At 34.0% G+C, this 15,115-nt stretch overlaps 2 protein-coding genes and 1 pseudogene across 2 annotated transcripts; 1 reads left to right on the forward strand and 2 right to left on the reverse strand.

The window, feature by feature from the left end:
* Nucleotides 1-3,578: 3,578 nt before the first annotated feature.
* On the reverse strand, nucleotides 3,579-5,231 carry LOC111281483 (UDP-glycosyltransferase 89A2 pseudogene; annotated as a pseudogene).
* Nucleotides 5,232-7,067: 1,836 nt separating this feature from the next.
* On the reverse strand, nucleotides 7,068-7,536 carry LOC111283193 (uncharacterized). The gene has a single exon (XM_089761461.1). It carries the CDS (start codon nucleotides 7,438-7,440, stop codon nucleotides 7,111-7,113), a length of 330 nt encoding a protein of 109 aa, XP_089617587.1. The 5' UTR covers nucleotides 7,441-7,536; the 3' UTR covers nucleotides 7,068-7,110.
* Nucleotides 7,537-12,041: 4,505 nt separating this feature from the next.
* On the forward strand, nucleotides 12,042-14,939 carry LOC111282391 (uncharacterized). The gene is made up of 6 exons (XM_022870456.2): nucleotides 12,042-12,762; nucleotides 12,864-12,900; nucleotides 13,124-13,360; nucleotides 13,478-13,525; nucleotides 14,053-14,504; nucleotides 14,588-14,939. Exons 1-6 carry the CDS (start codon nucleotides 12,461-12,463, stop codon nucleotides 14,658-14,660), a joined length of 1,149 nt encoding a protein of 382 aa, XP_022726191.2. The 5' UTR covers nucleotides 12,042-12,460; the 3' UTR covers nucleotides 14,661-14,939.
* Nucleotides 14,940-15,115: the final 176 nt, after the last annotated feature.

A 15,115-nucleotide genomic window follows, 5' to 3' on the forward strand; every position in this document is an offset into this window, starting at 1 on the left:
TGTAATCAGTAATGTGATCAAATTTTTTTTCCTGGTGATTACTTTATGTTAGATATTCAATATATAAAAAATGTTCATATGTCCAATGACTTAGTTGCTTTCCAAAACCCACTTTCTAATTTTTATATCTTCAAATTGTAGCAAGAAATGATTTCAACATAACTGTTGAGGCCCCATTTTAGTTAGTACTCCAGCCAAATTAATTAGCTTTTTTTTTGGGTACAGCTTTCTAAGAGTCAATTCCTGCATTGAAGCTGAGGCTATCTATGGTTTTAAAAGGAGGAGTGGAAGTACCAGAATCCAAGCGGTTGAGAAGAATTATGATTCTGTGCTATTGTATAACAACATTTGTCAGAATCAGTGGAAAGGTATTTGGAGAATTCATCCTTTTGAACGTGACATCCAGGCCAAGCAAAACAAGTTTGAAGGATTCGGACTACAATAGATTAGCTAGTCAAGCTGCTGATTGGGTGGCAGCACAATTTAAGAACAAGATGTGCATATCTAATTGGATAAATCTACCCCATCTTCTTTGGTATTCATTTGGACAAGGATGGCCTCCCTGCACCTCCATAAGTTTTGAGTACCATGTTTCTAAGCTCTTAGAGAAGCTAGTTTGTGTAGTTCTCTCCATTCTGAACCTAGATTCATTTGTAAGCCTGACCGTTATGCTGGGACTGTGTACTTGTAAGTGTTTGTAGTTTCTATGGTCAGCTAGCTTTATACATACCCGAACATTATTTGACTGAAACTATAAGAAGCTAAGATTATCTTTAGTAGCAGTAACCAGACAAGACTAGATTGGTTTCAAATAAACAATCGAGGGGAGTAAGGATTAGAAAAGAAAATATTGTTGATGCTGACATTGAAAGCAAGAAAAAGATTATTAGTATGCAACAAAGGAACAGCACATAGGTTGGGGTCCCATGAACGATGGGGATGGACCATCAGCATGATTAGAATTGAAGATTGGCCCTTTTCAACCCTTTGGCGGTGTTTATCTCTATCATCATCTATTGCCAATTGCCTTGCTTTCTTTCTTTTCATTGTCCACACAACTGCCGATAACATGGAGCTTTTCCTGTGGATTTTTTTTGGAAGTTTTTCAATAGTAGGCAGATGGTTTTCTTTGAGAAAGTTTGGACGTTATTTCTCTTTTGTCGATTGTTTCAACTGATTTCTCAAATGATCACAAGTATATATAGACAAGTAATCTCCAAACTCAGCTTTGGTTTACATCTTGGACATTTTCTGTACCCTTTGAAAGTCAACTAGAAACTAATATCATCAAATGCATTTATCATGAACGAAAAGATCTCATAAATAATGAATCAAGAAAGAGGATCAATTGCTCAATTATATTGTATTTCCAATAAATACTAAAGAATAGAGATATTCAGTAATCAACTGAGGAAATGCTGAGCTTTCCGTTGCAGAGAATCAGCTATAGTTAGTAGTATTAGTTTACTAAAGTGAAAAAATGAATACCATAAGAGCTTTTATTAAGAGAAATAAGCAGTAGATGTACACAAAATCATCATTTCCTATTGCTTCTATATGTTTCTGCCTGTTGGAATATATAGCAGCCAGCCAACATGAACATCTCCTGCCTTAAAAGTCAGCCCTCTGCTCAGGAAGTCATGGGTGGGTTGGGTATGGTTGGCATCCGTGTGGGTTTCATATACATATGTCAGCATCACCAAAGTCATAATCACGTCTGCAAACCAAAGTTCATCTAAATCAGGATAAAAATTCAAAGTTTGGTTAAGTTCTTGGCCTCTTGCTAGCAGACTAGCTGGGCCTTCCCAGCTAGGATTGTAATCATGAAGTTGGCTTAATTTGACCAAGAGTTATATGTCACTGTTGTGGACAGAATTGGACGTGGCACCGTAATCTTTTGCCTGATTCTTGATGCTTATATCTTGCTGCCATTTGTCTTTGCAGTGAGGGTCTATCTGGTATTTACTTACATTGATTGTAATTCAAGAAAAAATGATAAATCACCAGAGAGATGCTGGGGCAGTCAAAAGGTCGAGTGGAGTGGGGTCTCATCTTGTTTTTCCCTAATATCTTGATGCAAAATGATAGTTACATTTGGTGAAGTTATCATTATTCGTGACTTTAGAGGACAGATGAGCATGTGGAGAAAAAGGTTTCAATGATCGATCCTTGTTTGTGGTCACTTTTCTGATCTTTCCAATAATATATGTTTTTTTTTTTTTTTTTGCCTCCACAATGAAACAACTAGAACAATTGTTTAAGTTCAGTAGACTGCGCCCACATGGAGAGCAAAAGATGGAATATTTGCTGATAGATCTTTGAATTCAAGTGACAATTCCCTCACATGGCTTTAGCAGAATACTGCAAATAATTCTGGCTTGTCAGGAAGTATAGAGCTGGAGCATTTACGACGTTCAATTTCAAAACACTGGGAGCCGAAATCATGGAATGCTATTTGTCATATCGGGATTAGGTGAAGCATTTCATTTGTCAAGAAAAGGATGAATGGAACGTACTGTGTGACACTGCGAGTATGAATGGCTCTTGAGGACATGATGGATAAGTTCAGAGAAACAGCTATGATCAGAATTTGTATGAAGAGATTCAAAGATGATAGATATCAAGAAATGGACGTTATAACAAATTATTAATGTTATCAGTGTAATTTGTGTTGAGCTCAAGAGTGGAAAGCAACATCATATCAGCAATGGGACATTGTGTTTGACGAGTATTGGATATGCAGCTGCACGGTTGGCATGCATGGTGCAGGATTGAACATGTCCTTTACAAGTACAACTTTGGTAGTACTTCAGTTGAGAATCAATAAAATGAATAAATTGTAATCGCCACAAACAGTTGGGCCGGTTTTGCATGAGCCGAATTTCTATAGAAGAAGATCATTTGGTTGTAATGAATTTAATGAATTTCTCCATACTCCTGGTCAGTCATACTAATCCAAGATCGACCCAATTATGATAGACATAGGATGACTAGAGAGAAGGGTAGCCCATATGCTGCATCCCTTCTTGATCAAACTAAATGCGTTTTTCGGATTTGCAGTGCAGGATGCAGGGAAATCCATGAAGTCTGCAGGCCTTTTATGAATAGTATTGGGCCTTCAGGCTTGAGCTGTTTGCCTGAACAGTGCACTACTGAAACCAGTTGGACTTTCTCTACTTAAAGGTGGGTGGTTGACTTGCGTTCTTCCCACTCTTGACAGATAAAAAACATACTGCTACAATTTTGTTTATCAAAATGAGAAAATTTTGGTGTTTGAGTTTAAAGATTGTCTCCCCTATGAACACCTTTGTTTTCATTTCTTTTTAGTTCTGAGACTTATTTTTTCCTGCTTGATGATAAGCAGCACAAGTTGAGGGAAGTTTTATGTTAAAAAATGAAACAAGAATGACATCAAATGTTTAATCAGGGAAGTTTTATGTTACTTGCAATCAGCTAGGATTGCCAAGTATATTTGTACATATGCATACATAAAACCTCTTGGATAATAATACTGCATCAAGAAAAAGCTCCATTTCTTCTGATATATTGCTCTAGGTAAGAGGGGACGCTATCTTCCCCTCTTCCTCACTAGGCTAGTTGCTTATATCAGATGCAGTGGACACATTCATCGATATACTATATTTCTTCTCCTAAGGTGTTGTTTATTGAGAAAAGAAGCCTGGTCGGATGAAACAACAGGATTTATCTCCCACCAAGTTGACCCAATTCTTCCACAAATCTATCCAAATCTTTCATGGAGCTCCCCGCATCACTCATTGCAGCCAAAGCCTTGTCTTTCAGATCTTTCGCCTTGGCCTTCACTCCTCCGCCCTCAGTCATTGGCTCAGCGATGGCCCCGCCTAGTTCATCTGAGTCAGGAACAGAGTCTGCACCCTCGCACACCCTAACAGCCACGCCCATATCATCCACCAAGAGCCTGGCGTTCAAATACTGGTCAGCCTCCATAGGCCAAGCCAATATCACGACTCCTCCCACTATCCCTTCCAAAACCGAGTTCCACCCACAGTGACTCAGAAACCCACCCACCGCTTTGTGATTCAGTATCAACACTTGTGGCGCCCACCCCTTTACCACCAAACCCCGACCTGCCATCCGCTTCTCAAACCCATCGGGTACAACTCCGTACCCGTCATCCTGCTGTTGGGTCGTACCTGGTTTGACCACCCAGATAAAACGTGTCCCACTCTTTTCAAGCCCATTAGCCAAGGCTTCCATTTGTTCCTTTCTCAACAGCTTTTGACTCCCAAAGCAAACATAAACAACCGAGCCATCGGGGCATCCATCAAGCCAAGCCAACACTTTGTCATTTGGGTCAGAACCAGAATTGCCCCTACCAGATACATCAGGGCCTGTCAAACTAAGTGGCCCGACAGTGAAAACACGATTATGACCTACATGCCCCTTGAAACATTGAACATACTGAGTTTCCAAAGCATCGAAGGTATTAAAAACACAACCCCAACTCTTCGTATTTGCAATCATGCCATCCTTGACAAACTCCCAATCAGGATCGGATCGTTTGTAGTGCTTAAACACGGATGGCAAATGTTCCTGCTTGAACGGCTGGGATCCAGGGAGATGACCAAACTTGACTTCACTCAAAGACTTCACTTTTTCAACGTTATTCCAAATATAAACAAACACAGAAGCCAGAAACGCACCGGACGAGAAGAAAGTTATCCTGGGGATTTGCCAGCGGGTTGCAAGGTGTTCAGTCCAACCAAGGAAGAAATCAGAGAGGATGGCAACTGGAGGGTTGGGGTGAGCGTTGAACCAGTTGACTAAAGGGTCGTAAAGTTTCCCTAAAGCGGCCATAATGGGAAGGTTCCCGGTGCTGCCGAGGTCTTTAACATGCTCAATGCCTGGTGGGACGAGAGGGTGAGAAGGGAAAGGGAGGACAAGAGGAGTAATAGAAGAAGGTTGAGAAGAGAGGAGAGAAGAGAGGAAAGGGAGGCATTTAGGGGTGACTAAGACGGTGATGGTTAGACCACGGAGAGAGAGTTGGTGGGTGAGGTCGAGAAGAGCAAGCATGTGGCCTTGTGCTGGGTATGGGAACACCAGGATGTGAGGGTGAGGGTTAGGGCTCGTGTTGGAAGACATGGTCGTTGGTTGATGGTGGAGAGACGAAGACAGAAAGCTGGCTTAGGTGAAACAAGATGAACTGTTTGAGTTGCTTGACAATTGACCATGGATTGGAGAATATTGGAGCCGTAAATACTATTACATCGAAGTGGAATCATGTTACTCATGTCATTCGAAAACGTGACTCAAAGAACGAAAAGTGTAAAGGCCTTTTTTTAGCAGTAAATCTGACAGAACAGTTTATTTATTGTCATTTGATCGTTACATTTCGAAAAGTCATAAAAATTAATAATTTATTAAATCAGTCTTTATTTTTTTTTTTTCACCAAATCCAATACATTAATGAAAGAAATAATATTTTATTAAACACTTATTCACTTTCTTTTAAAAATTATTAGAGGTATCAATTGATTTAAAAATTGGATTAACGGAGTTATCGTATTATTATTATTATTATTATTATTGTTTGGATATAAATTTTATATATTATTAATAAATTAAAAGATATATAATAAAAAAAGGTGTTTTAGTTTTCAATATTTTAAAATTTTAAAAATTTTAATTTATGTGAAAAGGAAAATTAAACTTTTAAACAAATTATAAATAAAAATTTTTCAAAAAGTTTTGATGAATATTTTTTATATTCTCACTTTATTCTTCAATAATTTATAAAATTATAAGAAAAATTATATTATTTTATATTAATTTTTTATTTTATTCTTATTTTACAAAAACAAAAATTCTCTTTATTTTTTTTACTTAAAAACTTGTGATTTAATTTATTAATAAAGTTGATTTTTTTTTATTTTTACTAAAAATATACAAAAATATTATAGAATAGCTTTTTTAACATTCTATAATATTTTTGTATTAAGCTTACTAAACACCATTTTAATTTCTTTCTATAGCATTTTTAGAGCAGTTTTAGAATAGCTTTAGTCTAACAGCACTTTTTATAGAAGTCCCAACCGAGCCAAGTAAGCACTTATGAATATTGTGAGCTCATTTGTGTTGTTTGAGTGTATATGTTATGTTTTTCTTTAAAGAAATGGATGTCATGAAATAAATTTATAATTTTATTATTTTAAAATTTGGTAAAAATACTAATATTTTGATCATCTTTCATAACTAATTTTGAAACTTTTTCAACAATCATATGATTTTATAAATAATTAAAAGTAAATGTATCCTAAAACCAATGATAGCATATATGTTTCATCATACAAAAAGAAATGGTTTAGACTTAATTCAGTTGTGATGAAGTATTTGATTTAAAAGATGGGTCTCCAAAAGAAATTGAAGCCATTCATGGGAATGGAAAGAAAATGAAAGTTTTATGGAGTTAGAATTTGAACCTTTTTGTTGGCCACTTCTTTGTGGAAAAGAGGCTTTTGTTTTCTATAAGAACAAAGCATATGCATATGGTTTTACTTTACACATAACATTTGACACACCTACTTTTCTTTTTTCATATTGGGTTGATAGAAATTTAAGGGTAGGAAAATTATTTCATCTTTGAAGTCAATGAAATTGAGATTTATAGATCCATTAGATTTTCACTTATGAATTTTTTGAGCTTACAGATTTCCTATCAACGAGAAACCATAAGGAGATTCAAACATAGGTGCTAATGTACCCAATATTTGTTCCTTACCACTTCTGCCAACCCTCGTTAGCAACACATCTACTTTTCGAAATTTAGATGCTTTGCAATAAGAAAATGAGTTGTACATGTGTTGAAATTTAAATTTCAGGTCAATTGAATACTATTTTGTAAGAATAATTACATAAACTGAACTTAAACTCTGAATTCCATAATTTAAATTCTAATTGATTGATGCTATTTGCTATTACATGGAGAAAAAGAGAGAGACACTTGAAAGTAAACAAAAAAGTCTTAATTATATCATAGATATAGATATAAGCAAAGCCAGAAGTGTAATTTAACATTCCTGATTCAGCACTCTTCTTACTATAACATTCTTCATCGACAACTCCTTGCCATAATCAGTTATTCTTAGGTGGGTGGTGCCTTGGCGCATGATAATCAGCATTGAAAGCCACAAAACCAGACTCATCAACTCCATTAGAGAAATGGCTGACAGTTTGCTCGCAGCCCAAATTATTGTCACATTTGGAATTTGTACTTGAAAACTTCGATGTCCCTCTAACAGCACCACTCATTTTCACATCCTTTGGCTTCTTCATTTGCCTCACCACCACCATTTTTCTTCCTCCTAGCCAATTCTTGCTTGTAGCAGCAGTTACAGCTCTTTCACCATCCAGGAGGAGCCCCTGATTAAACCCCAAAATATCAGATATAGGAACATATATCATGCAAAAAATCCAGTAATTATTACAATATAATCAATGCAGCCACCTTAACAATCACCTTTCCAGTTGAAATCTTATGGTTTGAATCTGGAATCCCACCTGATGAAATAAAAGAAAAAGTACATTAAATTTAACAAGCCTAAACTATATAGAAAATGAAATTAAGTTATAAAGAAAAGGAAGAATTAATATACTTATACCTTGGCTGGCTTGTGCAAAGGAAATCCATGCAGCAATCAGAAGTAAAATCAAGAGGCATGTTTCTCTCCCAGCTGCCATTTTTCTTCCTATGAAATGTGGGTTAGCAGAAGAGTAAATGAAAACAGAAGCAAAGACTTTATAGCTAGAGGAGATGATCAAACCAGGTCAAATATATAGATTTTAGCACGTCTGTAACAAAAACTAGGTCAAAGCTATTAGGAGTTGACGACTATGCATGGTTTCCAACATATATACAAGAAAACTTTTTGAATTAATTACAATAATATCTATGCATGGAAGATCTTTAAGTAAAATATACTGCATTCGAACCCTCGAATCGTCCACATGGGGAATCTCAAGGCTTTTTTCAATCACAAAAAAAATCATATGATAAAATTTCAAGGTCCAAGATAAAATTTGGGTTGTTATGAGAGGGCTTTTTAGTAACAAATTGCATGGAAAACACCGACGCTATGGTAACTATGCCACAATTTTGAAAGAAAAAAAGGAGGGTAAAATGAAAGAGAGATGATGATGAAGGGATTGAGTGGTCCATCAAGATGCATAGAGTTAGCGGTGGTACGTTAGATAACGTAGAATGTAAGGTCCGTCTGTTTTGCGCCTGTCTGCCGCCATGCATTCAACGAGAAAACTAGCTTAATTTGTTGGTTTTGCCCTTGCCTCTTTGCCGAGCAGCTAATTGGTATGCGGTTTAAATCTTGATTTCCCAAATGACTAGGCTACTATTCCCCATGCTTTAACATGAATTTTAAACAATCTTAGGCCATTTCAATGTTATAGGGTCCAACTATAAAATGCACTGTTCTAGAGGTGAGAAAAAAATAAAAAAAAATAAAAAATCGATTTAAAATCGTAGTGTTCGGTTTAATTCGCATCGATTTTTTTTTATTTAGTTCGGATCAAGTTTAGATATTAAATATTTATATTAGATTTGGATCAAATTTCGGATTAAAAGATGAAAAATTGTAAAAAGCTAAATAAAAATTTTTTTTTTTTAATTTATATATATTTTTAATTTTTTTTTTTAAAAAATAATTTTATATCAAAATCTATTTAAATATATTAAAATTTTATATTAAAATAATATATAAAAATAAAAAATTAAATTTAAAAAATCAATAAATCGAACCAAATTAAACCTATAAAATTTAGTTCGGATTGTAAGAAAATTCAGTTTGAATTTTAAAAATTCATAAAATTATGTAATATCCAAAAATATTAAACCAAATTCAATCCGATCCAAACCGAATTCATAATATTACTCTTACACTATTTTGAATTTAATTCTTAAATGAAGATTAAAAGGGAACTAATTAAGACTTTTTTATACAAACAGTGTCCGAGTTTAAGATTAAAAAGTGGGTCATGTGCTGAAAATATTACCTCTTAAGAGTGATTGTGTGAATAATTTAAGTTAAATTTTGGGTTTAATTAATTAAGACATTATATATGCTAATGCGGAAATGATTGTCAGGACTTTTTCAAAACAGCTTCAGCTAATTGGATAGTTTCTTTCAAATAAAGAAAACAAAAAGAAAAATGAGAAGTCTCGTCTTTGTTTATGCTTATTTTAATTTATTGACAACAATGGTTAGTTAATGCAGGAAAAATGTAAAATATGTTTGCAAACATGTGAAAAACAGACAAGGGATGGTTAATTAATTACCACAATTTTTTTTATAGAAAAAGGAGAGCAAGAAATTGTGAACATGGAATCACTAAACATTGTATAAAACTAAAAAAAAGTACAGTGTTTTACAACGTGAAAAGCAGTGATAGGGTTTAGGAAACATGGGAAATAGAATACCTAGCTTGCTGGAGCGTATTTTCCAGCTTCATTTGAATGATTCAGTGGACGTTCGTACGTAATAAAGAGATGAAACTTGAAACTAGGGCTGAATCCACCACCAACAAACATATTTCACACTCGAAATTTGTGCGATGATATCGAACTACAACCAGAAGCATGTTCTGCCACATGGCCAACACATAGTTGGGGAACAAAGTACAATAAAACAACTGAAATTCTTTGAATATTCTTTCATTTCTTGGAAACCAATGGCGTTTTCGATGTCATTTCCAGAATCCAGATGATGCTGGATAAGTATGGTTGGCTGACTTGGTGCATGATCCTGCTGGCCTCAAACCCATTTCCAGGTTCCAAAGTAGAAGCCAAGTTATTAGTTATCCAAGACTCAGCCCATTAGAGTTGTCCACTTCATTGTTTCCCTCGGTGATTTTTGTTGCTGCCTGCAATTTGGTTCTTCTGTGTCTGATGAACCATTTGGTTTCATGTAGATGGATGAGAGCAATCCAGAGCCCTTAGTGGTTGCTCAACAAGGATGAGGCACATTCAGACACCAAATTAATGAAGTTATTAAATAAAATCATGCTTTTTTTGGGTCCAAATACTGTCATGATACTGAATTCTGATGATAGTCTGGATTGAAAACCTTTCCACTGCATGCTTGCATGAGCCTGAGGACCCATTGGTAGGAGACCAAAACTTTGAGAACCGAAAGACACCTGATCACACAATTGATTGGAGCCATTGAAGAAATTTCAGGATGAATCCCACTGAATAGTTTGAAGGTTAGATATATATTCCATCAGGCTAACAATTAATAATACTAGCATTGCATGCTTTAAAATGTATAATAATGTCATATCCTGTCATGAAAGAACCAAAATATAAATGTGTTTCTTTTGTTTTTCCAAAAAATTTTCCAATAAACTCTGCTTTTTCTATTGGAAAAAAAAAATTGATTTATAAAAAAACCCACATTACAAATTATTCAAATTTCAAACAATTGAGCGTTCAAGTATTTGATTCAATCTTCTGACTAAAAGTGTTAAATTTTAATTTCAGTTTCAATATACATGAATCTTCTTGGACATGAGAGAGTTTTATTAAAGGGTCCCCTTTGTAAAAATGAGAGAAACTAACCATGGATAAAAAGAAATTTAAACAAAACTAAGATAAATTAACTAATTATCAATAAAAAAATTAATTTAATTAATATAAATTATTCGTCTCAACATAAAAAAATTTTGAGTAATTTTAAGTTTGAATCCAATTGATGGGCTATTGTTCGAACAATCTCAAATCTATAATATTTAATTATTATTTTTAAATTATCGTGTATGATATATTTATCTCAACTCAAAAAATTAAATAATTTATGTATCTTTGAATTAAAAAAAATTAAATAATTGATGTGTCAAGGTCAAACAAAGATCATACAAATATAGTTATATGTAATCATGAATGTTCCCTTTCCTCTCCCAAAACTAGACCCACATCAAGACCCTGAACAATTTTTTTTTTTTAAATTTCTTTATAGTAATTAACCCCACCAGCTCATCATTCATCTACTTTTGCTTGCATAAAAATTTTAAAATTCCTTTTTCCAATTTTCAAAATTTTTTTTTTGACCTAATGGATCAGTGCAAAAGTCATGAAAGCAACCTTCAGGACAGATTAAATCAGCATTAATTAACTGAATTAAGTATTTAGATGTATATAAAATTTTTTTTTATCGATAAGAAGTTGGGAACCAACCCTGTTGAGGAATCTCCAATTCCAAACAATTGTAGAAGATGATGAGCACCTGTAATTGGAGTTAAGAAAGGTAAATATGAGAAAAAATAGAAAATTAATTTAAAATTATATTATTTGATTTGATTCGAATAATTTTTTTTATTCAATTTAGATTAAGTTTAGATATTAAATGTATATATTAAATTTAAATTGAGATGTAAAAAATAAAAAAAAAATCAAATTGAATTAAATTATAAAATTTAAAAATTGATGAATTGAATTGAATTAATAGAATTTGATTCGAATTAAATTAATTAAAAAAATTAGTTTAGATTTAGATTAAATTTTAAAAATTTATAATATTAAATATTATAAAAAAAATAGAATTAAATTCGATTTAATTCGAACCATCATTATCCTTAAAATATCATATATTGGACAAAAATAACAAAATGACTAAAACATCATACTAAACAATTGAGATATAATTGTCCCATTAAAAAAATAATAAAATCATGCATTTTGTTTCTAAAAAAAGTTTGGGTTTTTAGTTTAAAAAAAATGTTAATAGCTGAATTTTTCTCTAAGCAATTACTATACTCTTTGATCAATTTGCCTTTCATAAAGACAAAATACCAGAAAAGATAGAACATCTAACAACCATCACATCTGTCATTGAGTTATCTCTAGGCAGCATGGCCCCCTATATTATAGCAAAGAGCCATATAATTGCAATTCAAATTTTTTTTTTTAAAAAAAAATCGATGGTGTCATGTAATTTAATATGATATTTATTTATCAATGTTGATGATCAAATTTTAATATTTATAATTTTAATATTAATAACTTACTATTCATTTATACAAATTATAAAACGAAGAATGCAATTAACTTTTGTGACCAATTTGAAGCCGGAAATCACTCTTAATTAATAACCGACAAGAAATTCCTCCCTCTTACATTGTGCTTCCCATGTTTGCTTTCTCTCTCTCTCTCCTTTTCATGCCAAAAATTTCTCAAGAACCAAACATAAAACAAGTTAAAAACCAAATCCCAGAATCTTGATTTCCTAAATCTCCACTTCTTTCTTTTGTCTCATTCACTATAATCTCTGTTCTCTGTCTAGTCTCTTACCCTCCAAAAATAAAAACAATCAAAGTCTAAGCCCTACCCTGCTGTTTTTATCAACTTGTCACACTCAGACCAAAAACATTTGATCACCATCAAATTTATCATTTTCTGTATGCTTCTGGATCAAAAATGGGGACTGCAACATCATCCATGGCAGCTAAATTTGCATTTTTCCCGCCGAACCCACCTTCCTATAACATTATTGTGGATGGAGCAAGTGGGAAAATGAGGATCTCAGATGTTAACCAGAGTGATAACGTGGACGTATTGAAGCTGAGTACCAAGAGAGGGAATGAGATTGTGGCTATGTATGTGAAAAACCAATCAGCTTCATTAACAGTGCTGTATTCTCATGGAAATGCTGCTGATCTTGGTCAGATGTATCACATTTTCAATGAGCTCAGTGTCCACCTTAATGTTAATCTTATGGGGTCGGTTACAAGCATATTATATGTTCATAGATTTTCATAGTTTAACCCTGAAAAAATTGAGAACTCAGAACTGTATTTTTTTTTTTTTTGTGTTGATGCAGATACGACTACTCAGGATACGGACAATCTTCTGGAAAGGTAGGATTTCCTGGAAAACTGATGATCAATCTAGAGCTAGGTCAAGCCTAACAAAAATGAGCACGTGTGCTTGGCAGAGATTGTGGAAAGTCAAAAGACAGAGACTGGAGATATAAAATATGAACATGAAACCCTTTTTTTCTTGTCAATTTAACTTATTTATTTTTCATGGGAAAGTTTCCTCCTATTCTGATGATTGTTCTGATATATTTTTTACACTTAGCCAAGTGAGCAGGACACATACGCAGACATAGAGGCAGCATACAAATGCCTGGAAGAGACCTATGGAGTAAAACAGGAAAACACTATTTTGTATGGGCAGTCAGTGGGGAGTGGACCTGCTTTGGAACTAGCCATTCGGTTGCCTAACTTAAGGGCTGTAATTCTTCATAGTCCAATCTTGTCTGGCCTTCGTGTCATGTATCCTGTGAAGCGTACATTCTGGTTTGACATTTACAAGGTTTTTGCTTCATTCTCTAATCATCAAGTTGGACTATACTAAAAGTTTTCCTGTTTCAAGACGTGACAATGCTGCTCTTTATTGAAGAGTGCCCCTTTTTTTTTGTTTTTATTGCAGAATATTGATAAAATTCCTCTAGTTGACAGCCCTGTCCTGGTAATTCATGTGAGTTTGTTTTTCTTTAGTCCTTTCATCTGAATGATTCATTGTTAGATGTATTAAGCCATATTTGATGCCAAGTTTACGATTTGATCAGTTGAATTTACTCCAGATTGATTTGCTTTTTATATTGCGTTTGAATTAGTAGTTAGAATAAACAGAAATGCCATGGCTATCTGATAATTGCATCAAACTATAATTTAGAAGAGAGTAGCCACACCATCCCCGTTGCTTGACTGCATGCTTGACAGTTCAAAAATACTCCACTCTTTATTGTCTGAGTTCGAATTGATTGAGAGGTCGTGAGAAGATAATTTTTCATAAATTCTTTAGACCGCGTAAATAAACCTGTTCACAGATCCGGAAAGGGATGTACATGGCAAAGGCTAAAAACTCCTTGCTGTTCAACTGAAAAAAAAAAAAAGATCGAACTTTCGTGTTGATTTTCACATTTTAGCTGAAGTTATTATTATAAGGAGATTGATGAAGTCGATTGAAGGATACTTGGGTAATTTTTTAACAATGTTTTTCAGGGAACTGAAGATGAAGTGGTGGATTTTTCTCATGGTAAGCAACTTTGGGAGCTATGTAAAGAGAAGTACGAACCATTGTGGCTCAAAGGGGGAAACCATTGTAATTTGGAACTCTATCCTGAGTACTTAAAGCACCTTAGGAAGTTCATATCAGCCATTGAGAAACTACCTCGTCCTCGTAATGTATCTGAGCAACCCAAGGTTCAATCCGACCAACCTTCGAACAATGCAGACCAAAACAAGGAGAAATCCAGGCCAAGCACTGACCATAGAGAGAAGGGTAGGCCAAGTTTTGGGCGGAGAGAAAAATCCAGGCTAAGCACTAACGGTAGAGAGAAAGCAAGAGTCAGCACTGACAAACGAGATCAGAAATCAAGAAAGAGCCTTGACCGAAATATGAAAGCTAGGAACAGCACAGATCATTCAGAGAGAGCAAGAAATAGTTTTGACCGGTTAGATATGAACCATGAAACCATTTTTATTCAATCTTCTCTGCATTATTTTAAATATTGACTGTTGGAACTGATCATGGCAGATTGGGAGATATGGTACGATCTGTTGGATTGTGCAATGTTGATTGTTTGAAGCAGACAGCTGCTGAGGTTTGAGTATGGAAGTGTTCAGCAGTTATTGCACTTTGGGATTGTAATTTGGTTTCCTCCATTATTATCTGGTTGATGACCTCGGAGGTTTCTGTAACAGTGATTGCTGCTGTGTCTTCTAGAAACAAGTATCATACTGCACATCCTTACTAGATCGTTCATTTTTTCTCTCCTTTGGTAATTCCTTTGTCGGATTTAATTCAAAATAAGAAGAATGTAATTGAAGATTGTAGTTTTCCGCATTTGAAGTTTATATATATCATCAAATCAGCTTCAAGATTTTCTTTAAACTGTATTTGGATTCGTTTCCATGTAATTATTCATTTTTTATAAATAATTTTTTTTATAAAAATTCATTGGAATGGACCATAAAAATAATTATAATAATATTAAAAATATAATAAATATGATATTAATTTCAGTATCAATAATTCAAATATTATCAAAATCAATTTCATGAG

The sequence above is a fragment of the Durio zibethinus genome, chromosome 5, assembly GCF_047325235.1.
Source record: "Durio zibethinus cultivar Kanyao isolate XHJ-2024 chromosome 5, ASM4732523v1, whole genome shotgun sequence".
NCBI lineage: Eukaryota > Viridiplantae > Streptophyta > Magnoliopsida > Malvales > Malvaceae > Durio > Durio zibethinus.

Coding starts and splice junctions, on each gene's coding strand:
- LOC111282391 (XM_022870456.2), top strand. CDS start 12,461: ATGGGGACTGCAACATCATCCATGGCAGCTAAATTTGCATTTTTCCCG. Junction 12,763..12,863: donor CTTAATGTTAATCTTATGGG/GTCGGTTACAAG, acceptor GTGTTGATGCAG/ATACGACTACTCAGGATACG. Junction 13,526..14,052: donor GCCCTGTCCTGGTAATTCAT/GTGAGTTTGTTT, acceptor AATGTTTTTCAG/GGAACTGAAGATGAAGTGGT.
- LOC111283193 (XM_089761461.1), bottom strand. CDS start 7,440: ATGATATATGTTCCTATATCTGATATTTTGGGGTTTAATCAGGGGCTC.